The 26930-nt window shown below is 50.5% G+C and overlaps 2 protein-coding genes across 12 annotated transcripts in view; one reads left to right on the top strand and one right to left on the bottom strand.

The window, feature by feature from the left end:
* Positions 1-8436, bottom strand: part of NUP98 (nucleoporin 98 and 96 precursor) — a 47714-nt gene extending 39278 nt beyond the window's left edge. For 3 of the 7 annotated variants that reach the window (XM_083436031.1, XM_083436033.1, XM_083436035.1), the window contains exons 1-4: positions 7949-8353; positions 3672-3733; positions 2240-2342; positions 1301-1402 (exon numbers count right to left, since the gene is read on the bottom strand). In XM_083436031.1, the coding sequence (XP_083292157.1) occupies positions 1301-1402; positions 2240-2315 (178 nt within the window). In that variant the 5' untranslated portion in view covers positions 2316-2342; positions 3672-3733; positions 7949-8353. Of the gene's footprint in view, positions 1-1294; positions 1403-2239; positions 2343-3671; positions 3734-7948 lie in introns of all 7 variants that reach the window. The other 4 variants (XM_083436030.1, XM_083436032.1, XM_083436034.1 and 1 more) reach the window with 2 other exon arrangements.
* A 124-nt stretch (positions 8437-8560) lies between these two features.
* On the top strand, positions 8561-25383 carry PGAP2 (post-GPI attachment to proteins 2). 5 transcript variants are annotated; one of them, XM_083436856.1, is made up of 7 exons: positions 8561-9472; positions 11811-11942; positions 13728-13902; positions 14609-14861; positions 15929-16035; positions 21713-21821; positions 23460-25383. In XM_083436856.1, the coding sequence occupies exons 3-7, from the start codon at positions 13738-13740 to the stop codon at positions 23588-23590; spliced, it is 765 nt and encodes a 254-aa protein (XP_083292982.1). In that variant the 5' UTR covers positions 8561-9472; positions 11811-11942; positions 13728-13737; the 3' UTR covers positions 23591-25383. The 5 variants fall into 5 exon arrangements, with proteins under 5 accessions (XP_083292982.1, XP_083292983.1, XP_083292984.1 ...); XM_083436857.1 differs by having other exon boundaries at positions 11718-11942; XM_083436858.1 differs by having other exon boundaries at positions 8561-9901; positions 10501-11942.
* The last annotated feature ends 1547 nt before the right edge of the window (positions 25384-26930 follow it).

Here is a 26930-nt window from a genome sequence, read left to right as displayed (position 1 = left end):
GCATATACAACAATACCATCACCTTGTTTTCAGCCTTCCCATACCCTTTATATTATCAACTGCTGGTCAGAAGGTATCCACTACCTGGAATTTGTATTTAAGATCGAATTTTGTAAATATTCCCATAGACTCACTCCTCATCTGTCTATCATCTACATTTCTTATTTTGTATGTCATACTTGCAAGCTCAGCAGATTCCATTCGTTTATTTAGCCATTGTTCTTTCCCTGGGGTTTCTCTTTGTTTCCAGTTTCTCACCTATACTATCTTTGCTGCTGTTGTTGCATATATATAAGAAAAAGTTATGGGCTTTTTTTGGTAACCCATTTCCAATTAGCTCGTTGTGCACCATTTCCCCAAATTCCTTTGCCTGATTACATTTCCACTATAAGTGAATAAATGTACCCTCAATTTCTAGACATTTCCAACAGAGTTTTGAATCTTTTTTATATGGCCAGTTTGACTGCATAAAACCTAATGGGATGAAGGTTTGTGTGTGTATTTCAATACGACAGAAAAAAAGCAAATAAAACCAGTTTATAAAATTGCAAAGATAAAGTGCCTAGGTAAACAGATTTTGTTTGTAAATAAAAAAATGGAACATAGGTGCCAGGTGGCTCTCTTCAGTGAGGGCACTCCACAAATGGTGAACTAGGACTTAAAATGATTACTTCTTTGTTGTGGAACAGTGTCCCTCTGATAAAGGAGGAAACTCGCCAAGAACTTCAGCAGATTTTTTTTTAATGGGCAGACTGATAGGCGAAGAGGATCACAGGAATGGTGTGACTAATCTGGCCCCAACTATCAGTCAGAGGAGGCGAAGCAGCTTCAGGGATTTTGCTGTCCCCTCTGCTCCAGTTGCCACTTGCCCTGGGACTGCAAAAACAAGGGGAAAGGGGTGCTCTGGCCCACCACCTGCTCAGAAACAAAGGTCACCAATTATCTTCCAAGCAAAAATCTCACCAAGGGAGGCTCATTCTAGCCCAAACTGGATATAGATACCTAGTTCCTTGAGGCAAGAACAACCTCCTTCCTCTGCCTTTTCCCTCTGTTTCCCCTTCATTCATCTTTTTCAAGTTTGTAAACTTGATGACAGTCTGTGTCTCTCTTTTTATTGATGCAAGCTACTTTGAGAGGCATCATTTGTCAGAAGAGTAAGATAGAATTGCTCCTACGGGTACTTGGGCCCTAAGAAGCTTGGGTCTTAGGTAACAGCCAGCAGCTTGAATTGAGCAAAGTAAAGAGGCAAACAGTGAAGGGGTTCAAGTTAAGGAATAAGAAGCAGTGGTAATACCTGTACCTGGCTTGGTCTGCGCAGTCCCGAACAGCCCTCCGGCATTATTATTTGTTCCAAAAGCAGATGTCCCAAAAGCTCCTCCAGTTGTAGTGCCAAAGCCAGCATCTGCAAAGCGAGTAGAGTTGGGAGATGAGACTATATATGGTCTGAGTACAGAAGGGGCTGAAACCACATAGCAATGAGCTGGTTGTAAAGCTGCAGTTGGCCTGCAAGAAGTGAAATCATTTCAAATACAAGTCTAGCGCTTCCTGAATGGAACATGGTTCTGTAAGCCATCTCTATTAGGAATGCAAGAGTCTTCTGTATGAGAGCATGTGGCAACTCAGCCAAATATCTGATAGGCAAAATATTGGCTTTTCAAGCCAACGTCAAAGGAGGTTGAACTTAAAGCTGAATTAGCCTCTTAATGAAAACATTAAAAACCCAAACTGGCAGCCTAGAACAGGGGTGGCTACCCTGCGGCCCTCCTGATGTTGCTATACAACAACTCCCATCGGGAACACCAGAAGAACTTTTCAACACTGGAATGGTCTTCCCCTGGAAGGTGGTGGACTCTCCTTCCTTAGACGTTTTTAAGTAGGGGTTGGATGGCCATCTCTCTTGGGCTGCAATTCCTGCATTGCAGGGGGTTGGACTAGATGACCCTCAGGGTGCCTTCCAACTCTGCAATTCTATGAATCTCTGGTCATCTATTGCTCATTCTGGCTGGGACTGATGGGAGTTCAACAATGGCTGAACAGGCTCCCTCACCAACTTAGAAGTGAACGAAATGCTTTGCATCCAGGTGGTCTGAAGTCTATTCCGGCCGTGTCCAGTTAAACGAGATCAGAGCAGGTAACGGGCAATACCTGTGCCAGGATGGGCAAACAGTCTGATCTGGTAACATGGCAGCACCCTGTGGCCCTATTCATAGGCTTCTCCATTATCGCCCACGTCACTTACTCTGCCCAAAAGTTGACGTCGTCCCAAAGCCACCTGTGTTGCCTCCGAAAGGCGTTCCAAATGATTTGTTAAACATTTTGAAGTTGTTTCAGGTTCTCAAGACCTAAATGAAGAAAATAAAAATAAAAACTTAGGTGAAATCAACATTTGGCCTTATTGAGAAATGCCAGATAAATACAGATATTAGAAATGGGTGGGCGGGGGAAAATATATGGCTATCCATCTCATTACCATTAATTACTGCACATTGCCATTTTCAACATGAAAATTTCTATCCTGCTTTGGCCAGCCTGATGCTCCTGGAAAGCTCTTTAAAAGGACTTGGTAGCAAAGGCCACCTCCAGCATCTCCTGCAAAGGTGTATCCCATCCAAAGGCGGTTGCACAAATCCATCTATGGGTTACGTCAATCTGCCAGAAAGTGCAGGCTGTTCTGTGAACAGGCTGGTTGGTCATGTCTGCATGGCAATCCAGACATGCTTTCACAGCAGTTCTATGACTCAGATGGTGAGGAGGAAGAGGAACTTGTTGCTGAGGACCAAAGTCCAGAGCAACAGGGTCCGCCGAAGGGACAGAGTCCACGGCAGGGACAGCTCAGGATCCCTCAGAGGGGGGAACCCAGGACACCTCCTCAAACAACTGTTAAGTCTGAGCCAAAGAGTGAGCCTTCCTCACCTGCTGGGCCGGCTGTAAGGTTCAAAAGGCGTGTGTGTTGGAGTCGCCCTGTGAGACGGAGAGGATGTCTGAATCCTCCGGTGGAGAGATTTACTGCTTGTAAATAATAAAGCTTCTTAGATTAGAGGACTCTTGTCTCTGGACTGCATTACTCCCTGTTCTACTTCACAACAGCAAAGCCGCTGTATCTCTGCTGTTTCTGCCTTAGGTGGGGTTTTCCCAGAAGATTGCACTGAGAACACAGCAGTGTTTTATGCACAGGGAAAGCACACTGGACAGGCAGAAGTTCAAAACTGACTGTGCTGAAGTGATGAAATTCATGTCTGGCTGTACTGAGACATCAGGTTTGCATGTATGGCTCTCACTGAACATTTCTACACCAACAAACATAAGTCCACTGTCTATAGAAAAATAGATCTCCATTATCTTCCTAGCATGCTTTAGGGAGCTAACACCCATTAGGAATAAGATCTTTTCTGTAGCTATTCAGTTGTGGAATATTAACTTCTGGGAAATCTGTATGTGTTCTGCCCAGATCGTCTGCTGTAGGGAGGTGTAAGCACTTTAGATTCCATGAGCAATTAGCAGAGATTCTCCACATTTTATTTAACTATATTAGTTGGCTATATTTTTCCTCGAATAGAAAGCCAGCCTAAAAATATCGTAAAATAAAGAAGCGGCTGAATATTTTCATTCTTACATCTTGTATGAAGTCCTAAGCATTTCCCAATCATTCCACTACTTATTCAAACTCTCACCTCTATCTTATTCCAGGCTACTTCACGTGGACAATGTTCATTCGCTCAGGATTCCCATTACCCTATGATGAAGACAGACCCAAGTTAATACTTGATTAAAAATGAAAACAAAACTAAGGGCTTGAGTTTAACATGAGTGTTGGAGTTGTGGGAGGGTTACTGGTTTGTTTTGTTCTTGTTTTTATTATGTATTTTCTGTTTTTATCTTATATTTTTATGTTTTGAACCGCCCTGTCATCTATGAAGAAGGGATACAAACTGAATAAATAAATAAAATAAAATCATACCTCCACATGCTTTGGACAAGGGGTTTTGCCAAAGCAGACAAACATGGCTCCCTCAAACATCACTGCAAACAAAGCTCAGCTAAAAGTCACCAGTTTTTAACTTGGGTAGGCATGACTACCAGTGTTCAAAACTCCCATTGTTCTAGGCACGTTTTGCGACAGGGAATTTCATAAGCACAAGCAGTTTCTGAGCTCTGGGCACAGTACTGCGCCTAAGATTTCAGAGCGGAAGGAAAGGAGGACATTTTTCTGCCTCCCGACTTCCAGCTACTTTCTGAAGGCTGGAGAAGAAACCCTCTTAAGAATATTAGGGGGGTGGGCAGGGGAAGGACTAGACCAGTGTTTTTCAACCACTGTTCCGAGATGTTGCCTGGTGTGCCGTGGGAAAAATTGAAAAATTTGAAAGATTTTTTTTAAAAAAATAATGTCAAATTTTCGCCCACTAGGTGGGCGCAGGACAGTGTCCACCCTATTTTCCATCCGTCCTGGGTGGGGATCAGATCGGATGGGATCGGATGAGAGTGGACAGGCGGTCCGCTCTCATCCGATTCCCCATAGAGAGCAGCGGGACTCTGACATCTCCCTCTCCGCACACAGTGGTGGTGTGCCTCGTGATTTTTTTCATGAAACAAGTGTGCCTTTGCCCAAAAAAGGTTGAAAAACACTGGACTAGACCATGTGAAAAATGAACATAATATTTTAGCTGCAGTTCATTCATTTTCAGCTTTGTATTCTTGCTATAAAAAAGCACGCTTAGACATTTCATTGTTGTGTCCACAACCTAGGTTTAAGGTGCCATTTAGCGCCTAGCTTTCGTATCTCAGTTTCTAAGCCTGATGGCTCCATTGTGTCTAAGGTTTCTTAACAGGTAGAGCATACGGATACTAGCCACAAAAAATGGAAGTTTTTAAAAACTCAAACCACTGCCTGTATGTCACTGAAAGTTTCTCAAAAGCCAAAAAGCTTATTCACATGGCAGCACCAATTCTTTACATTCTCCAGTAGTGGCCCTGGGTTGAGATGGTCACACAGAGAGAATTTAAACTACACAGCTGCATGTTATCCTGGTGGTTTCAAGGAACTTCCAAGAACCAGGCATTAGCACTTGCACTCATTACAACCTCCTTGTCAGTCCTTCCCAAAGCTACTGATATGCACCACTAGAAGCTAGCCTGTGGCTGTGTGATCTTCAAACCATCTAAAGCAGCCTTTCCCAACCTGCGGGTCCCCAGATGTTGTTGAACTACAACTCCCATCACCTCTAGCTAGCAAGGCCAGAGCTCAGGGATGATGGGAGTTGTAGTCCAACAACATCTGGGGACCCACTGTTTGAGAACCGCTGATCTAAAGTAACCTCCATCTAAACGTGCAACCACCCCATCACTCACATACAAATTGTTAGACTTACTGTCTTGAATATGTGCCTTCAGTCTAATCATCCCTGACCACTGGTCCTGTTAGGTAGGGATGATGGGAATTGTAGTCCCAAACATCTGGAGGGCCGGAGTTTGCCTATGCCTGGTCTAATCCAAATAATTTTTCTGCATAGCAAGAGCCCTATCCCTCCAGCTTGATGTACAGTATTAACAAAATGATCGTTTTTTTTATTTTCAGCTTTCATTTATTTTCTAGCTGCCCAACTGGCAAAGACAAAAATATTACTCCACTACCACATATTTCAACAGCTTACAATATCCTAACACTGGACAACTTTGTCACTGCTGTTCTTTATACTTCCAATTTCATAAACTTATCCAAGCAATATATTATGCACTGAAGTAGGCACATATTTTTTAATTAATTTGGTTCTATCCCACCTTTCCAAAAAGCAGCTAAGGGCAGTGTGCTTTTCCCTTCCACATCATGTTTGCCTTGCAACAACTCTGTAAGTTGAGTTGGCAGAGTGGGGATTCGAACCTGAGCTTCAGTGTCTAAAAATAGCTGTGTGAATTTTAGCTCTGCTACCAATGTTTCCATTTAAAAAGTTTCGCCGATTCAATAAAATGCAAAGATATGCAACAATAGTTGCCATTTAAAAATATGCATATGTATCCAATATGGTGTTTAATTTATGAAAACACTCAGGTGAAACATTCAAGGCAGCATGACAAACACTTATGATGATCAACTTTTTCATCCACCAATAACATTGTAGAGCCATTAAATAATATAACTTAAATAATATAACTTGCCTCTTAACAGTTCTCTAACTAATCCTGGTGCTTATCTTTTTATACTTCAAATAGGTACACACATGGCAGAACCTTGTTTCCACTGCAAAAAGAAAATAAGAAATGGATAGTTCTTGCCCTAGTGGAACAGGGAAAGGCCCACCTAGACAAATGGGAACTCCAAAGCAGAGAGCAACAGTAGGGATTGCCAGCAACTGCTTCTGAGAGCGGAGATGGAGCACTGCCATGACACAGATATGAACTCAGGTCCTGCTTTGGGGTTCCCATTCATATGCTTAAGTGCCATCGTCCACTCTCACTTGCACATTATCCCAGCAGTTGTTGTTTTCGGGCTGGTAGCAGTTCTTTAAAACCTCTTAGGATTTCCCAGCTCAGCTACCTAAAGAGCCTACAAATCAGAGATTCTGGAGAATCAACCTGGGACCCTCTGCTACTGAGTGAGAGGCCCGCCCCAAATAGGCGGAAAACACAAATATAAACACACAGAGACATTGTACTCACTCATCCCAAAGTTTACACCCATGCTTCCTCATACACTGCATAGTTAAGCTATGACACTTGCTCCCACAGCCAGCAACTTGGATGGTTTTAAAAGAGGATTAGCCAAGTTCGTGGAAGATGACACGCAACCAATGGTTACTAACCATGATAGCTAAGCTCTGCCTCTAACGTTGGAGGCAATAATTGTTACATACTGCTATTACCAGCAATGCTTCTGAATACCAGTTGCTGGGAAATGAAGCAAAGAGAAGCACTCTTGTGCTTGTGGGCTTCTTTCCCTTTGGGTCATGTGTTTGGCCACTGCAATAACAAGATGTTGGACTAGACGGGCCCCTTTGGCCTAGTCCAGCAGACTTGTTTTACAGTCTTTACCTACTGTATGCCACACCGAAGGCTCTCAGTGGCTGTCCCCATATTTTGAAACCCCTTCCCTAGAGAAACCAGATGGGCTCCTCCTTGTTGTCCTTCTGTTGGCAGGTGACAACTTTCTTGTGCCAACAAGTGCTAGGGAACTGATTGCTTTTAAGGAAAGGGCTGGTGCTGAGACAATCTGTTTATTTTTACAGTTTGTTGTTGCTGGCGTCAGTCTCAAGAAATAATACAGTGCACCTCCAGGGGTGAAGTCAGCCCTTTTTAGGGAAGATGCTGCATTGTTTTTAATATTCGGCTGGACACCGCCCAGAGTGGTTGGGGAAACCCAGCCAGATGGGCGGGGTATAAATAATAACATTATTATTATTTTAAACCACTGCATTAGCAGCACCGACGTGACCTCCCTGGGGCGCAAGGCTGGGCAGTGTGTCTGGAGGTTCTGGACTGCCCAGAAGACAAGGCCCCCAACAAAGGAAAGCAGAGCAACATATCTGGCACCTGCTTGCCTGCAGGAGCTGCCAAAAGGAGGTGCACAAGGCGGCATTCTGGATTTGTGTAGGATCGACTCTTTAGCTTTTTCCTACAAAGATATTCCATAAAGCAGCAGAGCTTTAGGATTAGAATTTTCCTTCTCCTCTATGGAATACTAACATTGATGATGAATCCTTTTTCAATTATTGGGGTTTTTCCTCTCCCCTCGCTTTTTAACTGTTTCTGTTCTAGCTGTAAACCACTCCTTGAACCCGATAGGGAAAAAGGCGGGATATAAATACAACGCTAACAATAACACACTAGCGGATCCCTGCCAGCGACCCACAAGCCCCGCAACCACAGAAGGGGCTTCTTCTACGTCACTCTCGTGCGCTCGGCGCTGCACAAAGACCCCCTCGCCCCCGGCCCCTCCCACCTCCCGAGCGCCACTCACCCTTTCCCAGAATCCTCCGGGGCCCCGGCGGGGCTTCACCCGAGCCTGGCCTGGGCCTGGAGACGAGGGCGGGCCGCGCGCTCCTCCGCCCCGGAGCCTCAGCGCGGGAAGGCGGCTCGGGCCTCTCCGCTCGCTCGCTCGGGTGGGCGCCTCGGCCGTACACGCCAGGAACGGAGGAGGCCGCGGCGGCAGCTTCACAGACACCCGCCTTGGCTGCTGTCGCCTCACGCGAGAGGTCGAGAAGCGCCGAGGGAAGTTGAGGGGGGAAATAAGTGCGTCACACACGCACGTCCGTCGCACGCACGCACGCTGACGCCTGGCCCGATCGGCGCCTCTTATTGGCTGGCTGATCCTTCCTCGGAAGGCGTCGTTGCGTCGCACGGTCGTGCGCCGAGGCCGTCAACTCCGCGCTGGGCTCCTATTGGTCGAGCGGTGGCTCCGAAAGCGTAGCTGCGCCATGAGCCGGCGCAGTCCGGTCCTGACCGCCTGTATCTCTCTCCCCCCCCCCTTCGCGCCGCTCGCATTCTCTGACGTCAGCCGCAAGAGGCAGAAAAGCAGCCGATTGGCTGGGAGGCCGGCTGGGGCTTGTTGCTGGGTGGCGGCAACGAACATCCGGGCCACGAGGAAGCGCGGTGGCGGTTTTGAAACGGGGAGGAGCCAATCAGGATCGCCCTCGGGTTTCCATAGCAACCCCTCGAGAGGGAGACAAACCGAAAGCGCCGGGTTAAGAAATAAATAATGGGCGGCCCGATCGTTACCCGGGAGTCGGCCCCATTGAAACCAATGGGGCTACTGCCGAGTAAGCGAGCGCAGTGGGCTCCTGCCATTGTCCCAGAAACGAAGCCGAACCCGGGCCTGGGCCGCTGAAGGGCGCCGCCAACAAAAAGCCGCGGTGAAGCCGGTCGCCTTACTCTCCCCCCCCTCAGACTACAACTCCCATCGGCCCCTGCCAGCGCGGCCCTCGCGACGGGCTGACGGGAGTCGTAGTTCGCGGTGGGGGGGGGGAGAGAAAAAGGGCGCTTCGCCAGGCCCGGTGAGGGGGCTACGAAAAGCCCCCACGCTGAGGAAAAAACCTCGCCCTCGTAAACGCCCAGCCGTGGGGTGGGGGGAGTCCCCAGTTCGAAGGAGACACGTTAACCTCCTCAGGAAGAGGAGACGACTCTCCCCCCCCCTTGTCTAAGCCCCCCGAGCATGTGCAGAGTGCATCTAAAGGGGAGCCAGGCGGTCGCGGGGGAGCCGCCGCCGCCGCCCTCCGTTTGGAGGGAGAGAAGCGCCTGGAACGCGGCCGAGGCCGGGGCGGGTCTGTCGGAGGCCGCGCGGCCTCCCACTGGGGCCTGCCTGGGCGGGAGGCGGGCGGGCAGAGGGCGGGCGAGAGGCAGGCAGGCGCCGCGGCTTCGCCTTGGCCCTCTCCTCCCCTCAGAAGCGGGTCCGGGGCGGAGGAGGGAAGGTCTCCCGGTTCCTTCCGAGGCTGAGGCAGCAGAAGGCGCCGCTCCGGAGCGCTCCATCCCGAAGCTCCCCTCGGAGGTAACGGCGACACGGGCGGGCGAGAGGGAGAAGCGGGGCAGGGTCGGATGGGGTCCCGCCGGGGCAGCGGCCCGCTTTCTGACCCCGAAGGCCGGCTTCCCGCAAGTGTCCTCCGTCCCGCAGCGGGGGGCTCGGGGCCGGCCCTCCCGCCAGCTGCCTCGGGAGGCATGTGCCGGGAGGCGGCAAACCTCCACCTGGGAGCAGGAGGGCACGAGGAGAGCAGCTGCTGGATCAGGCCCAAGGGCTCCACTAGGACCCGGGCGATAGAGCCATAGGTCGACTCATCACCATTTCATCATTTCTGACCTGGCAATATATTAGAAATCACGATGTGTACTATGCAAAAAAACACAGTGTGTGTGTGGGGGGGAGCCTCAGTCAGCCAATGCCTCCATGTAGCTCCACCGTGACCTATTGCAATGTGTAAAGGTAAAGGGACCCCTGACCATTAGGTCCAGTTACGGACAACTCTGGGGTTGTGGTGCTCATCTCGCTTTACTGGCCGAGGGAACCAGCATACAACTTCTGGGTCATGTGGCCAGCAGGACTAAGCCGCTTCTGGCGAACCAGAGCAGCGCACGGAAACGCCGTTTACCTTCCTGCCAGAGTGGTACCTATTTATCTACTTGCACTTTGACGAGCTTTTGAACTGCTAGGTGGGCAGGAGCTGGGACCGAACGACGGGAGCTCACCCCGTCACGGGGATTCGAACCACCGACCTTCTGATCGGCAAGTCCTAGGCTTTGTGGTTTAACCCACAGCACCCCTATTGCAATGTGTAGCTGGTGGTATATCATGATGTTGAAAACCATATAAAGTTCTACCTCTGGTTGTGAACGGGATCCGTTCCAGAGCCCCGTTCGCAACATGAGCAGAACGCAATGTGCGGGTCATGATTCAACCCTTCTGCGCATGCGCGGACGTCATTGTGCGCGTCTGCGCATGTGTGAGCAGCGAAATCCAGAAGTAACCCTTTCCGGTACTTTCGGGTCACCGTGGGACACAACCTGGAGACACGCAACCTGAAGCAAACATAACAAGAAGTATGACTGTATCGCCCAGGCACCTGGCGCAGTCTCCTGTCCCCATGAACAGATGCACTGGGAGTCATGAAACCCCACTGTCTCCATATCTCCCCAAGGAGAAAGCCTGGGCCATGTGCCTGGGGGTCCTGGGCTGCCCAGACAACAAAACCCCCCGTAAAGGAAAACAGCAAGGTGTTGGGCACCAGCTGGGCTGCAGGAGTTGCTTGAAGGAGGCGTGCAATGCACCATCCCAACCACCTTAGGGACACCGCTCCAGATCTGTGAAGGGTTTGCTCCTCTAGCCTTGCCCCTTCTGGGAAACGTAGGATTAGAGCACAAGAGCCCTCATCTCCTGTTGGAGAAGAGAACTGTGCATCGTGTGTCTTGCCCTCTGCTTTTATAACTGCCCCACAGACAGTCTCTGAAAGTCTTTGTAGACTATCCAAGTCTCTGAAAGAAGCAATGGGTCAGATTCTTATCTGGTGAAAACAAGCTGTAAAGCTTTGTTTTATAACGTCCAACGCTGCCGAAGTGGTCCGTAAACAGACGTAGTGAACAGTGATTCCGGATATACCCACCGTTTTCTACAATTCTTCTTCAGCACAGCAGAAGGATACAGAAATGCTTCATAAACCCATCTATATGGTGAATGGAATTGTATAACAACAATAGCTATGGAGCAGTGGTCATAAAGTTATTTTTGTTGCCTTGGTGATTACTGATTTGTCCTCTGCTTCAGGCAGCCTTGGGTAGATGGAGGAGCACGCGGGTGTGAAGTGCTTGGGCTGGATTTTGTGACATTGGGCAGTACCTCAAGTCTGGTTCCAGCTCTTGAAACTCTCCAGCACACCTTTTAATTGCCGTGTGCAATGGGTGTGTTGCGTATAGCAGCTGGCGTAATCCTGCCTGCTCCCACTGGGCCCCACCCACACGGAAGTTGTGCCGTGAATTTTGGCACTGTGGTGGCTGCTGCCATCACCTCTCGGCTGCAGCTATGGGGTAACACACCCGTCGACCGTGAGTGCCACAGTTTTTTATATCAAGCTCCTGTTGCAGTCACTGCAATGGCTTCACTAACCGAGTCCAGCTGGAGCAGGAACAGGCCTGCCTTAAGCAGATGCTCTTTGTGAGTCAGAAAGGGTGACATTGCTCTCAGGTGAGCTCTGCTGTGGGTGTGGCTGGGCCCTGTGTGACAGGCTGAGTAGAATTCTTCTTCCTAGGTCAGCATTCACCAGCTCAGCTGCCAGATCCGACCTGCCTGGTTACGAAAACATTGGCTCACTTCCTCCTCATGCCTTTTCTTGTGTGAACAGTAAATCAGACGGGGCCTACGTGGAGGAGGGACTGTGCAGGCTCAGTTCTCGTCTTGAGATGGAAGGCTAGGCCTTGGTGGTTCAAGCAGAAGTCCTGAAGAACAGGAGTTGCTGTGCCCATTTCCCCAGCAGGTGAGGCTGGCTTTCTCCCACATGGGGGATGCAAAGGTGTTGGTCACAGTTGTCAGTATCCACTTCGCAGAGCAGGTGACGGTGCAGGGGGGGGGGTGTTGCAGGAATTTATGTAGAGTTTTTTGGGGGGTGTTGCCCCTCCAGCAGATATAATGCACATGCAGCCCACTATCAAAACCAGCACAATCACTTTTGTGACTTTTGTGATTTGTCCCCACAAAACACTTCATCACAGTTTCTTCCTATCTATTCAAAGGGCCTTTGCTACACAATACCAAATGTAAGAATTCACTGATAAATGCCTCTGTGTACTGGCTCACTGGGAAAACTTCAGAAATTCATATAGACATGTGAGCTCAGCTACTCAGCAGCCCCTCTGCCTGAGTGATGATTCCTGGCATCCTGAGTGCCAGACAGGTAGCCTTCCAGAAATAACAAATCCAGATGAAGACAAAAGAGTGTGATGAACTTGGCTGGGAAACAGGGAAATGTAAATATCTTTTTTGTTACACTTGATGGGTGTTTGGTGGAGGGCAAGGGGAACCATGGGGCAGGGTCCAGGATGCTCAGATCACTGCCACCAGACCTCCCCAATCATGATGTAACCGTGATGTATGAGTGATGTAGTTTGGGGGGGTGACATGGGGATTAGCAGCTAATAGAAGATTGGGTTCTCTTTTGTTCGGGACTTCCATCTTGTTCCACCTTGTGGCAGGTGGGAGTCCTGCCGTGACAGTCTTCAGTAAAGACCAAGCCTACTGGCTGCTGTTTTGCTCTGGTATTCCTGGCTGGTGTCCTTGTTTTCTGTCCAAGGGAGCCCTCAGATTTCTCCGTTAACAGGTGGGAGAGTCAGGAGGCCTGTATATCGTTGAACAACTCTGGACTCTTCTCTATGGGGAAGAATGGAAGCCACCTCCACGTGCCCACCCCTACCTTTCAGAAGCTAGGTTGGACAGGCCTTGCGCCCCACACAAGGCGGAGAGCTTTAAAGCTATTTGTTTATTTATTTTATTAAATTCCCATGCCGTTCTTCATTCGGGGATCACAGGGTTCTTCTGGTGGAAGAAGGCAGAGTCCTCCACATTCTCAATCTGCTTTGCCCTGGGAGTCGTGCCAGGCAGCCTTCTGGCCTTGCACTACCCAGCCTTGCTCCTCAGGGGGCATCCTACATGGCACAGCAGTAAGTCCTGGAGGTCAGTTCCAGGTGGCAGGACAGTCTGAGATGTCGGAAGAGCCTCCTAATAAGCAAGGCAGACAGCTTAAAGGCTCCTTCTGCACTAGGGAAAAAATAGCTTTTAAGCTCTCCACCTTGCATGCATTTAATTTGTGCAGTCACAGCTGGCTTGACACCAGTTGCTTAAAGCTGATATAATGCAAGTTAAATGCATGCAAGTCAACTGTCCTTTTGCAGTTCTTCCAGCAGCATTGTGACCTGGTGGCACTATTCTAGTTTTGCACCAGCCGTAGCTTTCAAGCCAACCTGGAGGTACGGAAGCTGAACTCAGGGACAAGGTAACATATTTTCGTTTAGAAGATGAGTGATTTTGTACTGGAATTCATTTGAGAAATCTCAGGTGGCTGCCGTCCAGACCTGGCACTTTGTCGATTTTGCGATGGAAAGAAGCCCTGATGCCTGTGAGCCTCCTCTTTGTATTCCTGAGTAACCAGATACGCGTCCCGGCTGCTTTTCATATCTTTATCCACAGCCGTGGAGACTGATAGGGAATACTCTCTGCTGCTTCTGAAAGAGGCACAGCACAAATGCTTGTCTTTCCATGCGCATAGGTTTGGCAGCATGTTCCAGCTGCCGCTCCCTTTGGATCGGGACGGGACCCTCTTCCGCCTCCGCTTTACCACCCTGGCAGTCGGGACCGTGTGCTGCCCACTCTTTGGCTTCCTCTTCTGCGTCATCTGGTCCCTGTTCTTTCACTTTGATGAAGCCACTGCCACCCACTGCAATGTAAGTCCTCCTTGAGTGTTTGTGTGTGCATTTAAAGATTGCCCTACGTTGGAATTTATCACCATTGTTATAGTGCAGTCACGTCTTTTACGGGGATTCGGTTTCAAGGGTTCTGGGTCATTTGCTTAAGAAGAGCAGTTAAGAGTTAGTGCCAAAGTCCTGTTGCAATAAAACAGTCTTCACCTCCCTGTGGAAGGACAGCAAGAAGGAGCCAGTCTAGCGTCTCTAGGGAGGAAGATCCAAAGTTGCCTGGGGGCAGCCACCGGAAAAACCCTCCCACACATCAACACCATGTGTGCCTGAGAGGGTGGCAGGATGGAGATAAGGGCCTACCCAGGCAGGGTATCTCTGCGGAGGCTGTCTGGTCAGAGCTAACAGAATTCAGCCAGCAGGAACCGAAAACCTATATTCAGCCTTTGTGAGTGAAGGGTTTGGGCTTTGGGTTTGGGCTTGTGAGTGAAGGGTTTGGCAAGAGGAACATCACTGGGGGGTCAGAGGCTGAAGCGCCTGTAGGTAGGAGAGTGACACCGCAAGACCAGCAGCAAATAAGCCCCAAAGTCCAGCATCGTGAGAAGAGGAGGCTCGTGAGCAGTGGGTGCCTGCCTGCAAGGGGAAACGGTGCTTCTCCAGCTTCTCCACGGTGGCAGGTCACAGGGAGGAGAACTGTCAGATTTGCAATACCACTGACTTTAGTTTTCCCCTACAGGTCCCCAACTACCTCCCCTCCATCAGCTCTGCCATTGGTGGGGAGACCCCCGAGCGCTACATGTGGCGTTTCTGCATCGGGCTACACTCTGGGCCCCGCTTCCTCGTGGCCTTTGTCTACTGGAGCCACTACCGCGGCTGCCACTGCACACACCCGCGGTACCTCCGCCTGTGCAATGCAGCCTTCGGCCTCAACCTGCTGGAGAACACGGCCCTCCTGCTGCTGACCTACGTCTCCTCCTCGGAGAACTACCGTAAGTATCAGCGCCTGGTGCAGCGCCAGCCTGGCTCACTGGCAGGTGGATGCCTTCTGGTTTGTGGGCCTGAGAGCTTGGGGGTTGTCACTGGGGCACAACAGCACTGCCCTTATGAGCTGGTTGGGAGGGGGCTGGTTGGCTGGAGCCACCGTGCCTCCTCTGGTCCTCTCTCGCCTAGCCTGCTCTGCCTCCTGCCCCAGATCTCTGCTCCAGACTCTCTCAAAGAATCGTGGAATTGTCATCTAGTCGACCCCCCTGCAATGCAGAAATCTCAGCTATTGAATCGCTGACATATTGCCACGGTCCGGTTCATGGGCGATCGAAGTCCCGGCTGGGGACGTTGGGACCGGGGGCAAGATGGCGGGGTGGGAGCAGGAACGGGAGTCCAGAAAGCCAAGAGTCCGAGGGTCAGAGAGCCGAGAGTCAAGAAGCCGAGGGTCAGGAAGAAAGTCACGAAGTCAAGGGTCTGAGGGTCAAGAAGCAAGGAGTCAAACACAGCAAGGCAAGGAACGTGTTGCTGTGGCAAAGAGCTGAAGGGAAAATGCTAACCTTATATAGCTTCCTGGCTCTTGCCACCAGGTGCTGTGAGTTACCAATCAGCCTCACCTGTGCAGCCATGCCTTGTCTCTTCAGAACAAACTTAGGAAGGCCCCAGTCCTGCAAAGTCCTATTGGTCACAGGGCCTGGCTCCTACACCCACACCTGACACAGATGGCCACCCAACCTCTGCTTTAAAATATACAGTGAAGGGAGACTCCACCACCTTTCAAGGGAGTCTGTTCCACTGTTGTGCAGCTCTTACCGTCAGAAAGTTCTTCCTATGGATTAGTCAGACTCTCCTTTCTTGGCATTTGAATCCATCGGTAGCTCCCTCTGGCTTCTATATGGCTTAGGCAGAAGAACACTTTCTCACTAGGCGCGAGGTTCAGATGCACAATTAGCTGTTACTTTTAATGTTGTGCCTAGGAGTTTGCGTGTCCCCCGTGGCTAGTTGAACTCTTGTGGTGGCGGCCGCTTCTGCTTCTTGCTCACTGTTAGCATTGCATGTCCTTTCTTTGCTGCAGTGATCCACGAGAACGCCTTCATCCTCTTCATAGCTTCAGCCCTCAGCCACATGTTCCTGACTTGCGTTTTGTGGCGAATGACTAAGAAGCACGCAGTAAGTCCCGAGGTACAGTCCCCTCTCTTTCTTTCATTGGCGGATGTGAGGAGGGTTTGGAGTGAGGGCTGAACTTGGCAGGCTTGCCTGGGTCTCGATAGCACTGCTTCGAGCATCATGTTTCCATAGTTGTGCTTCCAAATGTGTTGATTTAGAGTACCCCAATCCACCATGTGATGCCTGGGCAGGTTAGATACAGCTTGGTACAATTAAAACAAGTAAGACATAAACACTCTGATCTCACCAAAATGGTTGTTGGGTGGCTGTAACCCATAGGTAGGCAACCTAAGGCCTGGGGGCCGGATCCAGCCCAATCACCTTCTAAATCCGGCCCGCGGACGGTCTGGGAATCAACGTGTTTTTACAGGAGTAATAATAATAATTTTTATTTATACCCCGCCCTCCTCAGCCAAGGCCGGGCTCATGGCGGCTAACAAGCAATAATAAAAACAAGTTGAATGAATACAAATTAAAAACAAGATTAAAATATTGAAAATATTTAAATGAATATTAAAAATATTAATATTGAAAATATTAAAATGCAGCCTCATCACAGGAGGAGAAAGGAAAAAGAAAAAAGAAAGGGGGAGGGGAGGGAATCAAATTGGCTCCAAGCCAAAGGCGAGGTGGAACAACTCTGTCTTACAGGCCCTGCGGAAAGAAATCAGATCCTGCAGGGCCCTGGTCTCATGAGGCAGTGTTCCACCAGGCCAGAGCCAGAGTTGAAAAGGCCCTGGCTCTGGTTGAAGCTAATCTAACTTCCTAGGGCCCGGGACCACTAGGGTGTTGTTATTTATGGACCTTGAGGCTCTCCGTGGGGCATACTGGGAGAGGCGGTCCCGTAGGTATGAGGGTCCTAGGCCATGAAGGGCTTTAAAGGTCAAAAGCAGCACCTTAAATCTGACCCTGTACTCCACCGGGAGCCAGTGCAGCTGGAAAAGCACTGGGTGAATATGCTCCCATGGCAGAGACCCCGTGGGGAGCCTCGCTGCAGCATTCTGCACCCGCTGGAGTTTCTGGGACAGCTTCAAGGGCAGCCCCACGTAGAGTGAATTACAGTAGTCAAGCCTGGAGGTGACCGTCGCATGGATCACTGTAGAATGTGCCCTTTTATTTAAAATGCATCTCTGGGTTATTTGTGGGGCATAGGAATTCATTCATTCCCACAAAAAAATATAGTCTGGCCCCCCACAAGGTCTGAGGGACAGCGAACCGGCCCCCTGCTGAAAACGTTTGCTGACCCCTGCTGTAACCTTTCCGTCCCTTGAGATGTATATTGTTACACGCCACCCCAATCTCTGAATGGTGAGGGACTCCAGGGGTTCCAGGCGCTTACCCAGGGTTCAGTTTCCTTGGAATTAAGGTCAGCAGATACTGTGGTGTCTTTAGGACAACCTTGGTTGTCGAACGCCTTGGTACGTTTTGGCTCCCGAACCCCGCAAACCCGGAAGCGAGTGTTCCGGTTTGCAAACGTTTTTTGGAAGCTGAACGTCTGATGCGGCTTCCGCTTGAGTGCAGGAAGCTCCTGCAGCCAATCAGAAGCTGCGCCTTGGTTTTCGAACCACCTCGGGAGTAAAACAGATTAAGTTTGACAACCAAGGTACCACAGTATTCGGTTTTGTTTACACGTATATACAACCTGAGCGTAACACGGCAGGGCTCACAGCATCAGCACCCCAACAGGTCTTGCTTCTCCATCGGTCACAGCTTTGGATCCAGCATGGAGCAAGCAGGTCTTGTTGGCTTTTCGCAGTATAGTAGCGCAGAGAGCTTGCTGGGGAGAGCTTGCATTAAAAAGAAGAGGGACTCAAAAATAACTCAAACAAGGTTTTAATAAGAAAAACAAAAACTCCTTAAACACCAAATACATCAACAACCAAACCAGACCCAACCACAACCCATCCCCCAGGGTAAATGGCAGAGCTAGGTGCTGCCCCTTATATACTGCAGCCAATTCCCGACACAGCTTAATCAATGCAACTCAGCAGCACCTGCTATGCTTCACAGCTGTGAAGCTGGATCTCATTATTTTGCTCTGGCCCTTGCTCTAGCCCCTTAAAGGTATACACAACAGGTGAAACAATGATGAACCTTTAGATTTAAAGAAACAGTTCAACAGGTCTCTGGGTCTCCAGCTTCCAGCCTGTTTCCCAGCTCCGCTCACATAGAGTTCTCTCTGGCTATCAGCTCTGTGTGGGTTGGAGGAAAGGCCGCCCATTAGTCAGGACTCTTGCAAGCTAGCTCATTCTCTGGGGATGCTGGTGAGGACACTGAAGTGACCAACTAAGGTCGTTGTCTTCCAAGGAAACTCATCTGACTACTTCAGCAAACTCCTATTTGATTCTATTCCTCCCTGGTTACCAGACCCCAAGAACTGGAAGGGACTCAGGGCATCATCCAGACCCCCACCCCCAAACCCTTAATCTGAATTATGGGCAGTGGGGAGAGCAGCAACTGGTGGAGTTTGGTATCAAGTTCTGCCACCAGAGGGCTGTCCAGGTTTGCTCAATATTTTACTGATCATTGTTTGGAGCTTTGTCTTCTCAATAATTCCTTGGCGCCTGACTTGATGTCAAGTCCCGCAGGGCCCTAGTCTCTTGTGACAGAGCGTTCCACCAAGTTGGGGCCAGTACTGAAAAGGCCCTGGCCCTAGTTGAGACCAATCTAACCACCTTGTGACTTGGGACTTCCAAAATGTTGTCATTTGTGGACCTTAAGCTCCTCCGCGGGGCAGACCAGGAGAGGCAGTCCCGTAGGTACGAGGGTCCTAGGCCTAAGTGTGTCAAGTAGTGCACTTTACTTCCTCCAAGTACTAGAACCCAGGTTTGATCAAATGAAGCTGATTGGTGGGAAATTAAAGAGCAGACAAAAGAAAGCACTTCTTCATAAAATAAAAACTATGGAGTTTGCTCCTGTGAAAAGTACGGATGGCTATCAACATGGCTGGGTTTCAAAAGGCATGAGATACACTCATGGAGGAAGAGAAGGCTGTCAGGACAATGGCTAATCCTGAGGGTGGCTGTGCTGTCTCTGCTCCGCTAGAGGCCGTATGCCTCTGAATACCAGTTGCTGGGAAGGGCAAGGGCGGAGAGTTGCTGTCACACCCAGGCCCTCTTTCGAGGCTCCCCACTGGGACGTTTTGTTGGACTAGATGGGCCCACTTGGGCCTACATCGTAGAAGCTCTTGCACTGGACAGCAGGGCAAGAATTGCAATCTGTTGGGGAGGGAGGGTTGGAGAGCTGAAGACACGGGGAACTGAAGCAAGGAATGGCAAGGAGCAGGGTGATGGGCAGGTGTCTCTGTGTGTGGAGGGGACAATAGGCACAGGGCCAAGAGAGAGGAGGGGCTGCATGCTGAGGACAAGCAAGGGGACGGACGTGTGTGTGTGTGTACTTGGGAGCCACTGACTAAGGGAGGTTAAAGAGGAATTTTGACACCGCCTGCGCAAACACAATGAATTGCCACCTGCCATTTCCTGTGTGAATTTTTACATAAGAGATTTCTTCTTGCGGTTCCTGCTCCTGGCTTCCCTCCCTCCCTCCCGTCAGCCTTTGTACTTCCGCTCTAGCGCAGAAGGGCTGGCCTTCTCACGCTGCCACGGAGCAGGTCTTGGGCCCCAACAGCGTGCTAGTAGGGGACACGTTAACACGGTTCAGCCCCCCCCCCCCCACTGCTCTGCTACTTGTTTTATTTATTGCTTGGATTTCTGTCCCCCCTGTCCCTGTCTCCAGGGAACGCAGGGGGCGTACACGGTTCTCCCCACTCGTTTCATCCCCACAACAACCCTGTGAAGTAGGTGAGACTTGAGAGGGAGAGTGGCGGGACACCCAGGCAGCTTCATGGCCAAGTGAGAATTTGAACCCTGGTCTCTCAGGTCCTGGGCTGACCCTCCAACCTCTACACCACACTGGCTCTATGCTAAAGGAGCAAAAGAGGCAAAGAGAGAAACGAGGAGCAGGAGAGCCACTCAGACACAGAAATGTGGGAGCTGTAACAATAAGGACTAGAAGACTGAAATGGCTTTCTGTATATCACTAGAAAGCACCGGAGAGGTTGCTGCCATTGCCCGAATTCATGTTGAACCCAGTTTTCTAGAATTCTAGAATTTCTGTTCTCCACCTTGACCAGATGCTTTGCCGTGGCTCCTCCCATCCCGTTGCTCTTTCTTATCCCCTCCCACTCCTCCCCCCCACTAATTTTTTCCAAATATCTTAAACACAATACAGCTTAACAGTATTATTCTCCTATCTATATACTTCTCCCCTCCCACTTGCCCCCATCTCAAAACTTGTTTTTCCCCCCTGTTCTTTCTAAACCTCCCACTTTCCCCCTGAAATCTTTGTGCTTCTCTTTGACGAAAGCAAATGGAAACGAAAGCTGCAATCTAAACATTTGTGGTTTGGAGTTTCTACGCCCCAGGGTGAGACAGCGGTGGGGGTTCCCCTTGCCTGCAGGGATGGGCAATAACCAGAAGTGGGGGGCCTTTTTCCCACACCCCATACATCTCTATGGCCCAGCCCCTCTGTCAGACTTTTCTCGTGGCAGAAGCAAGGCCCTCTTCCTCCCTGGGGTGTGGGTGTGGGCCCAGGCATCATGCCCCAACCAGCTCTTAAGTTCTCCCTCCCTCCCACCCTCCTTAATGCTTCTGCTGCTGTTGCATCCCATTTCCCTCAAATAAGCTGAGTCAGGGAGCCAAGCAGAGCGAGGATTTGTACTTCCCCTATATTAGCGGTAGCAACTCAGGGCTGCTCTGCGTTGAGCCTGTCAGCCGTGGAGACACCCTTGGCAATGAGCATCCCTGCCCTTTTGCTCTTTATCCCTTAAGGCAGCGTTTCCCAAACTTTGGTCCCCAGCTGTTTTTGGACTACAACCCCCACCATCCCTAGCTAGCAGGGTCAGCCGTCAGGAATGATGGGCAAGCTGTGATAGGCAAACTGTGGCCCATCTGTAGGAACCCTGAGCTTCAGAGCGTGGATCTGTTGTGAGTTGCACAACCAAATGGCCAATGGGAAGCTTGCAAGAGCCCTCTCCTCTCCTGCTGTTTCCAGCAACTGGTATTCAGAAGCATCCTGCCTCTGATAGCGGAGGGATCACACAGCCATCATGCCTAGCAGCCATTTTTATATAGCCTTATCCTTCGTGAATTTGTCTAAGCCCCCACTCAAGTTGCTGGCCATGACTACATCTTGTAGCAGCAAATTCCCTATTTTAACTGTGCTGTGTGAAGCACTCCCTTCCCTTTCGCTTATCTTGAATCTTCCAAATCTCAGCTTCATCAGACATCCCGGAGGTCTAGCGTTATGAGACAAAAGGCGGGGGGGGGGGGAGTCTTCACACCATGCACACACACCATGCACTTCACACACTTACTCATTGATTTTCTCAGCTAAAAAGCTCTGAATGTTGTCACTTGGCCTCACAGGGGAGGCGCTCCAAAATCCCTTGATTATTTGGGTCACCTTTCCTAGCTCAGCAGTATCCTTTCTGAGGTGAGGTGGCCACAGGTGACCTCCCTACTCAGGTCTCCTCGTGTTCCTGTTGCTGCAAACAGGCTGCATGCTAAGCCTTGAGGAGCAGGGCCTCAAGTCTTGCATCCACTGATGCTGAGTGGGCATGCGTGTGCAAAGGTGGGGCTGCCAGCCTTCATCCTGGCGGGAGTAACCTCGCCCCTCTCTCCCTCTCTTGCAGGAGCGCAAGTCCTACAAGTGGAAGTGGTGGCTGTTCCTCTTCAACCTGGTCACGTTCTCAGTAGCCGTGTATTTCTACTTCCGCCACAACTGGTACTGCGAGCCCGGAGGTAAGTCCCCTTTGGGGATTCAGCCTCTTGCTCACGCTAAGAAACTTTGGCTGCTCGGTGCTGGCGCTTGGTCTGCGGTGCCAGAGCACCCTACGCGCCTGCTTTGTGACTTTCCTTTGTAGGAGAGGATTCCTGTGGCTCTGGTGTTGGTGCTTGCCCCATGCCTCCTGTTTGTAGCAGAGGAAAGATGGGCACAGGGCGCTTAGTGGCTCCTGCACCCCATTAACCGCTAGGCCAGGGATAGCCAACTTGGGCACCCTCCACACGTTGGTGAACTCTAACTTCCAGCAGCCAGCAGGGCATCTAGCTAGGGATGAGAGCCTGAACCCAGCAGCACCTGGTGGGCAGGTGTACCAGGTACGTGGGTGTGTTTCTATGTCTCCTTTGCCTGGTTTGATGTGGTGGGGAGGCAGAGGCTCTGTCGAGCATCATTCTTTTTTACTATAGACATGGCTCGGAGCCTCCCTCTTGCTGCCTGCATTTCCCTGTGCTGAGACGGCCTTTTAAAACTCCATCCTATATTCATTGTATACATACGATTGTGTATCATCTGACCCGTCTACTGCAATTATTAAGTTTGCAGATGACACCACCATAATGGGTTTATTAACAGGTGGAGACGAATCAGCGTATAGAGGAGAGGTCCCAAAAATATCTACATGGTGCCTAAGGAACACCTTTCGGAGGAAGAGGAGAGAACTAGCCCCATTGTACATTGGGGAGGGCTGTGTGGAGAGAGTCTCTTCCTTTAAATTCCTAGGAGTTTATCTCAGTGAAGACCTTACTTGGAAAATCAATACAACCCAGGTGGTTAAGAAAGCCCAACAGAGACTCCATCTCCTCAGGGTATTGCAAAAGAACGATATCAATCAACATTTGATGATCTCCTTCTACCGTCCACAATAGAAACTGTCCTTTCATACTGCATCACAGTGTGGTACGCTGGTTTGACATCAACTAATAGGAAGTGCCTACAGAGGGTGGTAAATACAGCACAAGATATTATGGGCTGTCCCGTGAATCCGCTGGATGAAATAGCGGAAGAATGTTGCCTCAGGAGACTGGGGAAAATTCTCAGGGATGATTCCCACCCTGGCCGGCACTTTCTTGATCTCCTGCCCTCAAGCAGAAGATATAGAAGCATGATTAGTCGTGCCAACAGGGTAAATAACAGCTTCTGTCTGTGGGCTGTTAGGCTGCTGAATGGAAAGAGAACAACAGGGCAACTGACTTTTGGGTTTGGTGTGTGTGTGTCAGTAAACTAGGGGAATTAAGACTAAGAGATCTGAGTGGGGGGTGCTCATGTAATCTCACTGTATACAAGTTGTACAAGTGACAATAAAGTATTTCAATCTAACTGGATCACTTACCGTATTATCTGAGCCACATGGGAAATGCTCGCCAGTGAGTGATTGGGAGGTGCCTTTGAGAACACTGAAAGGCAGCTGTGTACAGGAGGCAGGTGTGTTGGCAGAACATGTGAAGTGTTCCTCAGGTGGAACTGAGCATCCCAGGACTCCTGGGCTAAAATCCATGTTTCTAGCCCTTATGGACTCAAAATATATAAGCTGTGCTTGGCGCTGTTTCAGACACCTGAGATTCCTGACCTTGTTTCCCCCTCTTTCTTTCCTTCCCTAGTTTACACCATCTTTGCCTTCTTGGAGTACCTGGTGGTTTTTTCTAACATGGCCTTCCACATGACTGCGTGGTGGGACTTTGGCAACAAGGAGCTGGTGGTCAGTTCCCAGCCAGAAGACAAGCGCTTCTAGCAAAAGCCTGCCTTTGAGCTGAGGGAAAGCCTCTGGATTTCTTGCGGGGAGGAAGAGCAGCCTGCTTGCCAGCGTCAGATCCTTCCGGCAGGCCCCAGGACATTTCAGAAGGGGCACCTGCAACTGGACTGAAAAGAACCAGTGGGCCCCGTAGGAACTGGGACCCTGCCGTCATATGCCTGACAACAGAGCAGACGGTGTGGCTGGTTGACGGGCCTTTTGATCAATGGGACATCTTTTTTAAAGTAAAAACGAAACTCAGAATGTGCTCTGCTGCCAACCCAGGACAGGGACAGAACTCGCCCTGGACTAGCCCACTAGGGCTGTGTGTTGTGACGGTGACAAGTCCAGCGGCTCTTGAAGGCAGAGACTCCTTGCCCGGATCTGGGACTTGCCTGAAGGAGGTCGTTGTGACTCCTTTTCCCACCTGGCTCTTAGCAGGAACGCCGAGTGGTTGTAGCCGGTCCTTTTTCCCAGTGGGGTAGAGGGGAGTTTCTCTCTTTGCCTCTGTAAATGGCAGCCTGACCTCCTTCCGTCTCGTTCCTTCTCCCCCCTGGGGCTTTCCTGCTGCCCAGTGAGGTCCAGCTCTACGATAGATGCCTGTCACTGAGCTGGGCCAAAGTGCCAAACCCTGGGAGCACTTGGACTTCAGAAATAAAATGGGGCTGGTGGTGAGGCAGTCTCTCTTCCCCATTCCCCCAGCTTCTGCACTGAAGTTCCCTAAAGCGAGTTGTGCATATTCTGCATATTGGAACAAGTTCTGCGTGGCGTCAGCACCCCCTTGCAGCCCCCGGGAGCTAATCATCTCTGCCTATCTGCTGCTGGAGCTTCTCTGTCCTTGAGAATTCACAGTCCCTTCCCACAAATTCCTAGAAACCTCAGGCAGGCAGGAGTTGGGGGACAGCACAGGTGGGATTCATTTGCGCTTGACTGTGATGTTTTGAAGGTACAGGTAAGGAGCTGGATTGGACATTGGTGAAAGAACCACCTGAGAGCTGGGCTCAGCTGGGAAAGATCGGGCTGGGAGACGTAAAGCAGAAATACGTACCTTGAGCTGGGAGGGTGCAGGAGCACTTAAGAGGACCAAGCAGAGGTCCTCAACTTAACCCTTGCACACCTTGGGTCCTGGGCATCAGCTCTTGATCCAGGCAAAGGAACACAAATGCTTCTCCAAGCATAGAGATGCAAAGAGACTCACTTCTCTGCCCCGCTCTGAGCCCACCAGGCCTTACTCCTAGCAAGAGAGATCAGGAAGAAGTGGCAGGATCAGGCCACCTCAGTGAGGTCCCAGAAGCCTTAAGGGAGGAATCCTAGGGAAAGGGTAGTTTGAGGCTGATCCAGAGGTCCAGCCTGGGGGGTAGGCTGGAGCAGAGAGATCCCACCAGCCAGGGGCCTGGGATCGATAGGGAAGAAGGGGGAATGGCTGAGGGAAAAGCTCCTAGGAAGTGAGGGCTCAGAGCAGCCAGTAAAGACTGAATGCAGGTAACTTGGTTCCCCAGGTAAGAAGTCTCGGGTCAGCTGGTGGAGTCAGGCTGGCCAAGGAGCTCTCCGGGAAGGAGGCTTGTGATGCAGCTACTAGCCCAGGGTTGCCGTTCCAAGGCAGGGACGTTCTGGCATCAGGCCAGGTTTTCTCTCGTGCTGCTTGTCCTCCCACATCCCTGGTGTGCGGGCCTCTTTGCCGTCTCTGTGGCAAGGTGTGTGTGTGTGTGTGGAAAAAATTGTACTGCCAGGTGTCTGTTTTCATTGGCTCCCCCCCTCCCATGATGAAATAAAGCACTGAGTATTTTTTTCCAGTTGTAGCAGCAGCAGTTGCAGTGGACCAGTTGCTCCCTCTGCCTGATATCTGTCCTAGCTGACAGGAGGAAGGGGGAATCTTTACCTGCCTTGCTTCCCAAGGTCCTCAAAAGGGGAGGTGCCTGGGATGAAACTGGGACCTTCTGCTCTGCCGCTGGCTTGTGGCCACTCTCCTATCAAGGAGCCGTGAGCTACACTCAAGTCCCTGAGCCTTTGGTTTACCGCACACCACCTCTGCCTCCCGAGTTTTCGAAGCTCCTTCCTCAGCCCACAGGGACTAGCACCTTGTCTGTGTGCAGAGGCTGTACAACGTTGCCCCTCTGACACAGGGGGTGAGGCCATGCATACGGCTGGCTGAAGCTGGTGGTATTGGTCCAAGGGCCAAGATATTCCCAAAATGAAAGCCATTGTGACATAAGGGGTTAAAGTGTCGAACTAGGACCTGGGAGAGATCAGGTGTCAAGTCCCTTCTTGGCCATGAAGCTCTTGGGGGGCCAGTCCCTGCCTCTCGGACTAACCTACCTCACAAGCTTGTTGTGGGGGTTGCAGTGGACTACTGCAATGCGCTCTACGTGGGGCTACCTTTGAAGGTGACCCAGAAACTACAACTAATCCAGAATGCAGCAGCTAGACTGGGGACTGGGAGTGGCTGCCGAGACCACATAACACCAGTCTTGAAAGACCTACATTGGCTCCCAGTACGTTTCCGAGCACAATTCAAAGTGTTGGTGCTGACCTTTAAAGCCCTAAACGGCCTCGGTCCAGTATATCTGAAGGAGCGTCTCCACCCCCATTGTTCTGCCCGGACGCTGAGGACCAGCTCCGAGGGCCTTCTGGCGGTTCCCTGCCTGCGAGAAGCCAAGTTACAGGGAACCAGGCAGAGGGCAGAGTGGCACCCTCCCTGTGGAACACCCTCCCACCAGATGTCAAATAATGAACAACAACTACCAGATTTTTAGAAGACATCTGAAGGCAGCCCTCTTTAGGGAAGCTTTTAATGTTTGATGTATTGCGGTATTTTAATATTTTGTTGGAAGCCGCCCAGAGTGGCTGGGGAAGCCCAGCCAGATGGGCGGGGCATAAATAATAAATTATTATTATTATTAGGTAGAACAGTGTACGCCACCTTGAGCTCCTTGGAGCAGAAGGTGGGATGTAGATGCAATTAATGACTCCGGCATTGCAGGGGGTTGGACTAGATGACCGTACAGATCCCCTTCCTACCCTGCAGTTCTATGAAATAATAAGAGATTTGAGCTGCCGCCACTTCGCCTGTGGATTCCAGAAGACATCACCCCCTGCCCTTTTGCTGCAGCCATGAAAGCACTTGTTTTCTGGCTCCATCCATCTCTGGAGACGCCTCTCCCGAAGGCCACAGATCAGCTCGGGTTCAATAGCAAGCCAATGATGTCATGCCTTCCCAGGAATGTCCTGGAGCCTTAGAGGAGGGCGGGGAGGGAAGCAAGAGAGATGGATGCCTCTCTGTGCGATGTGTCCAGCAGCAGAGCCTGGAGCTCTCGGCTTGGGCCAGCCGCATTCCAGACCT

Source organism: Podarcis tiliguerta (assembly GCF_965153285.1).
Source record: "Podarcis tiliguerta genome assembly, chromosome: 4".
In the NCBI taxonomy this organism is placed as follows: Eukaryota; Metazoa; Chordata; class Lepidosauria; order Squamata; family Lacertidae; genus Podarcis; species Podarcis tiliguerta.
This window is presented reverse-complemented; position numbering and strand designations above follow the sequence as displayed.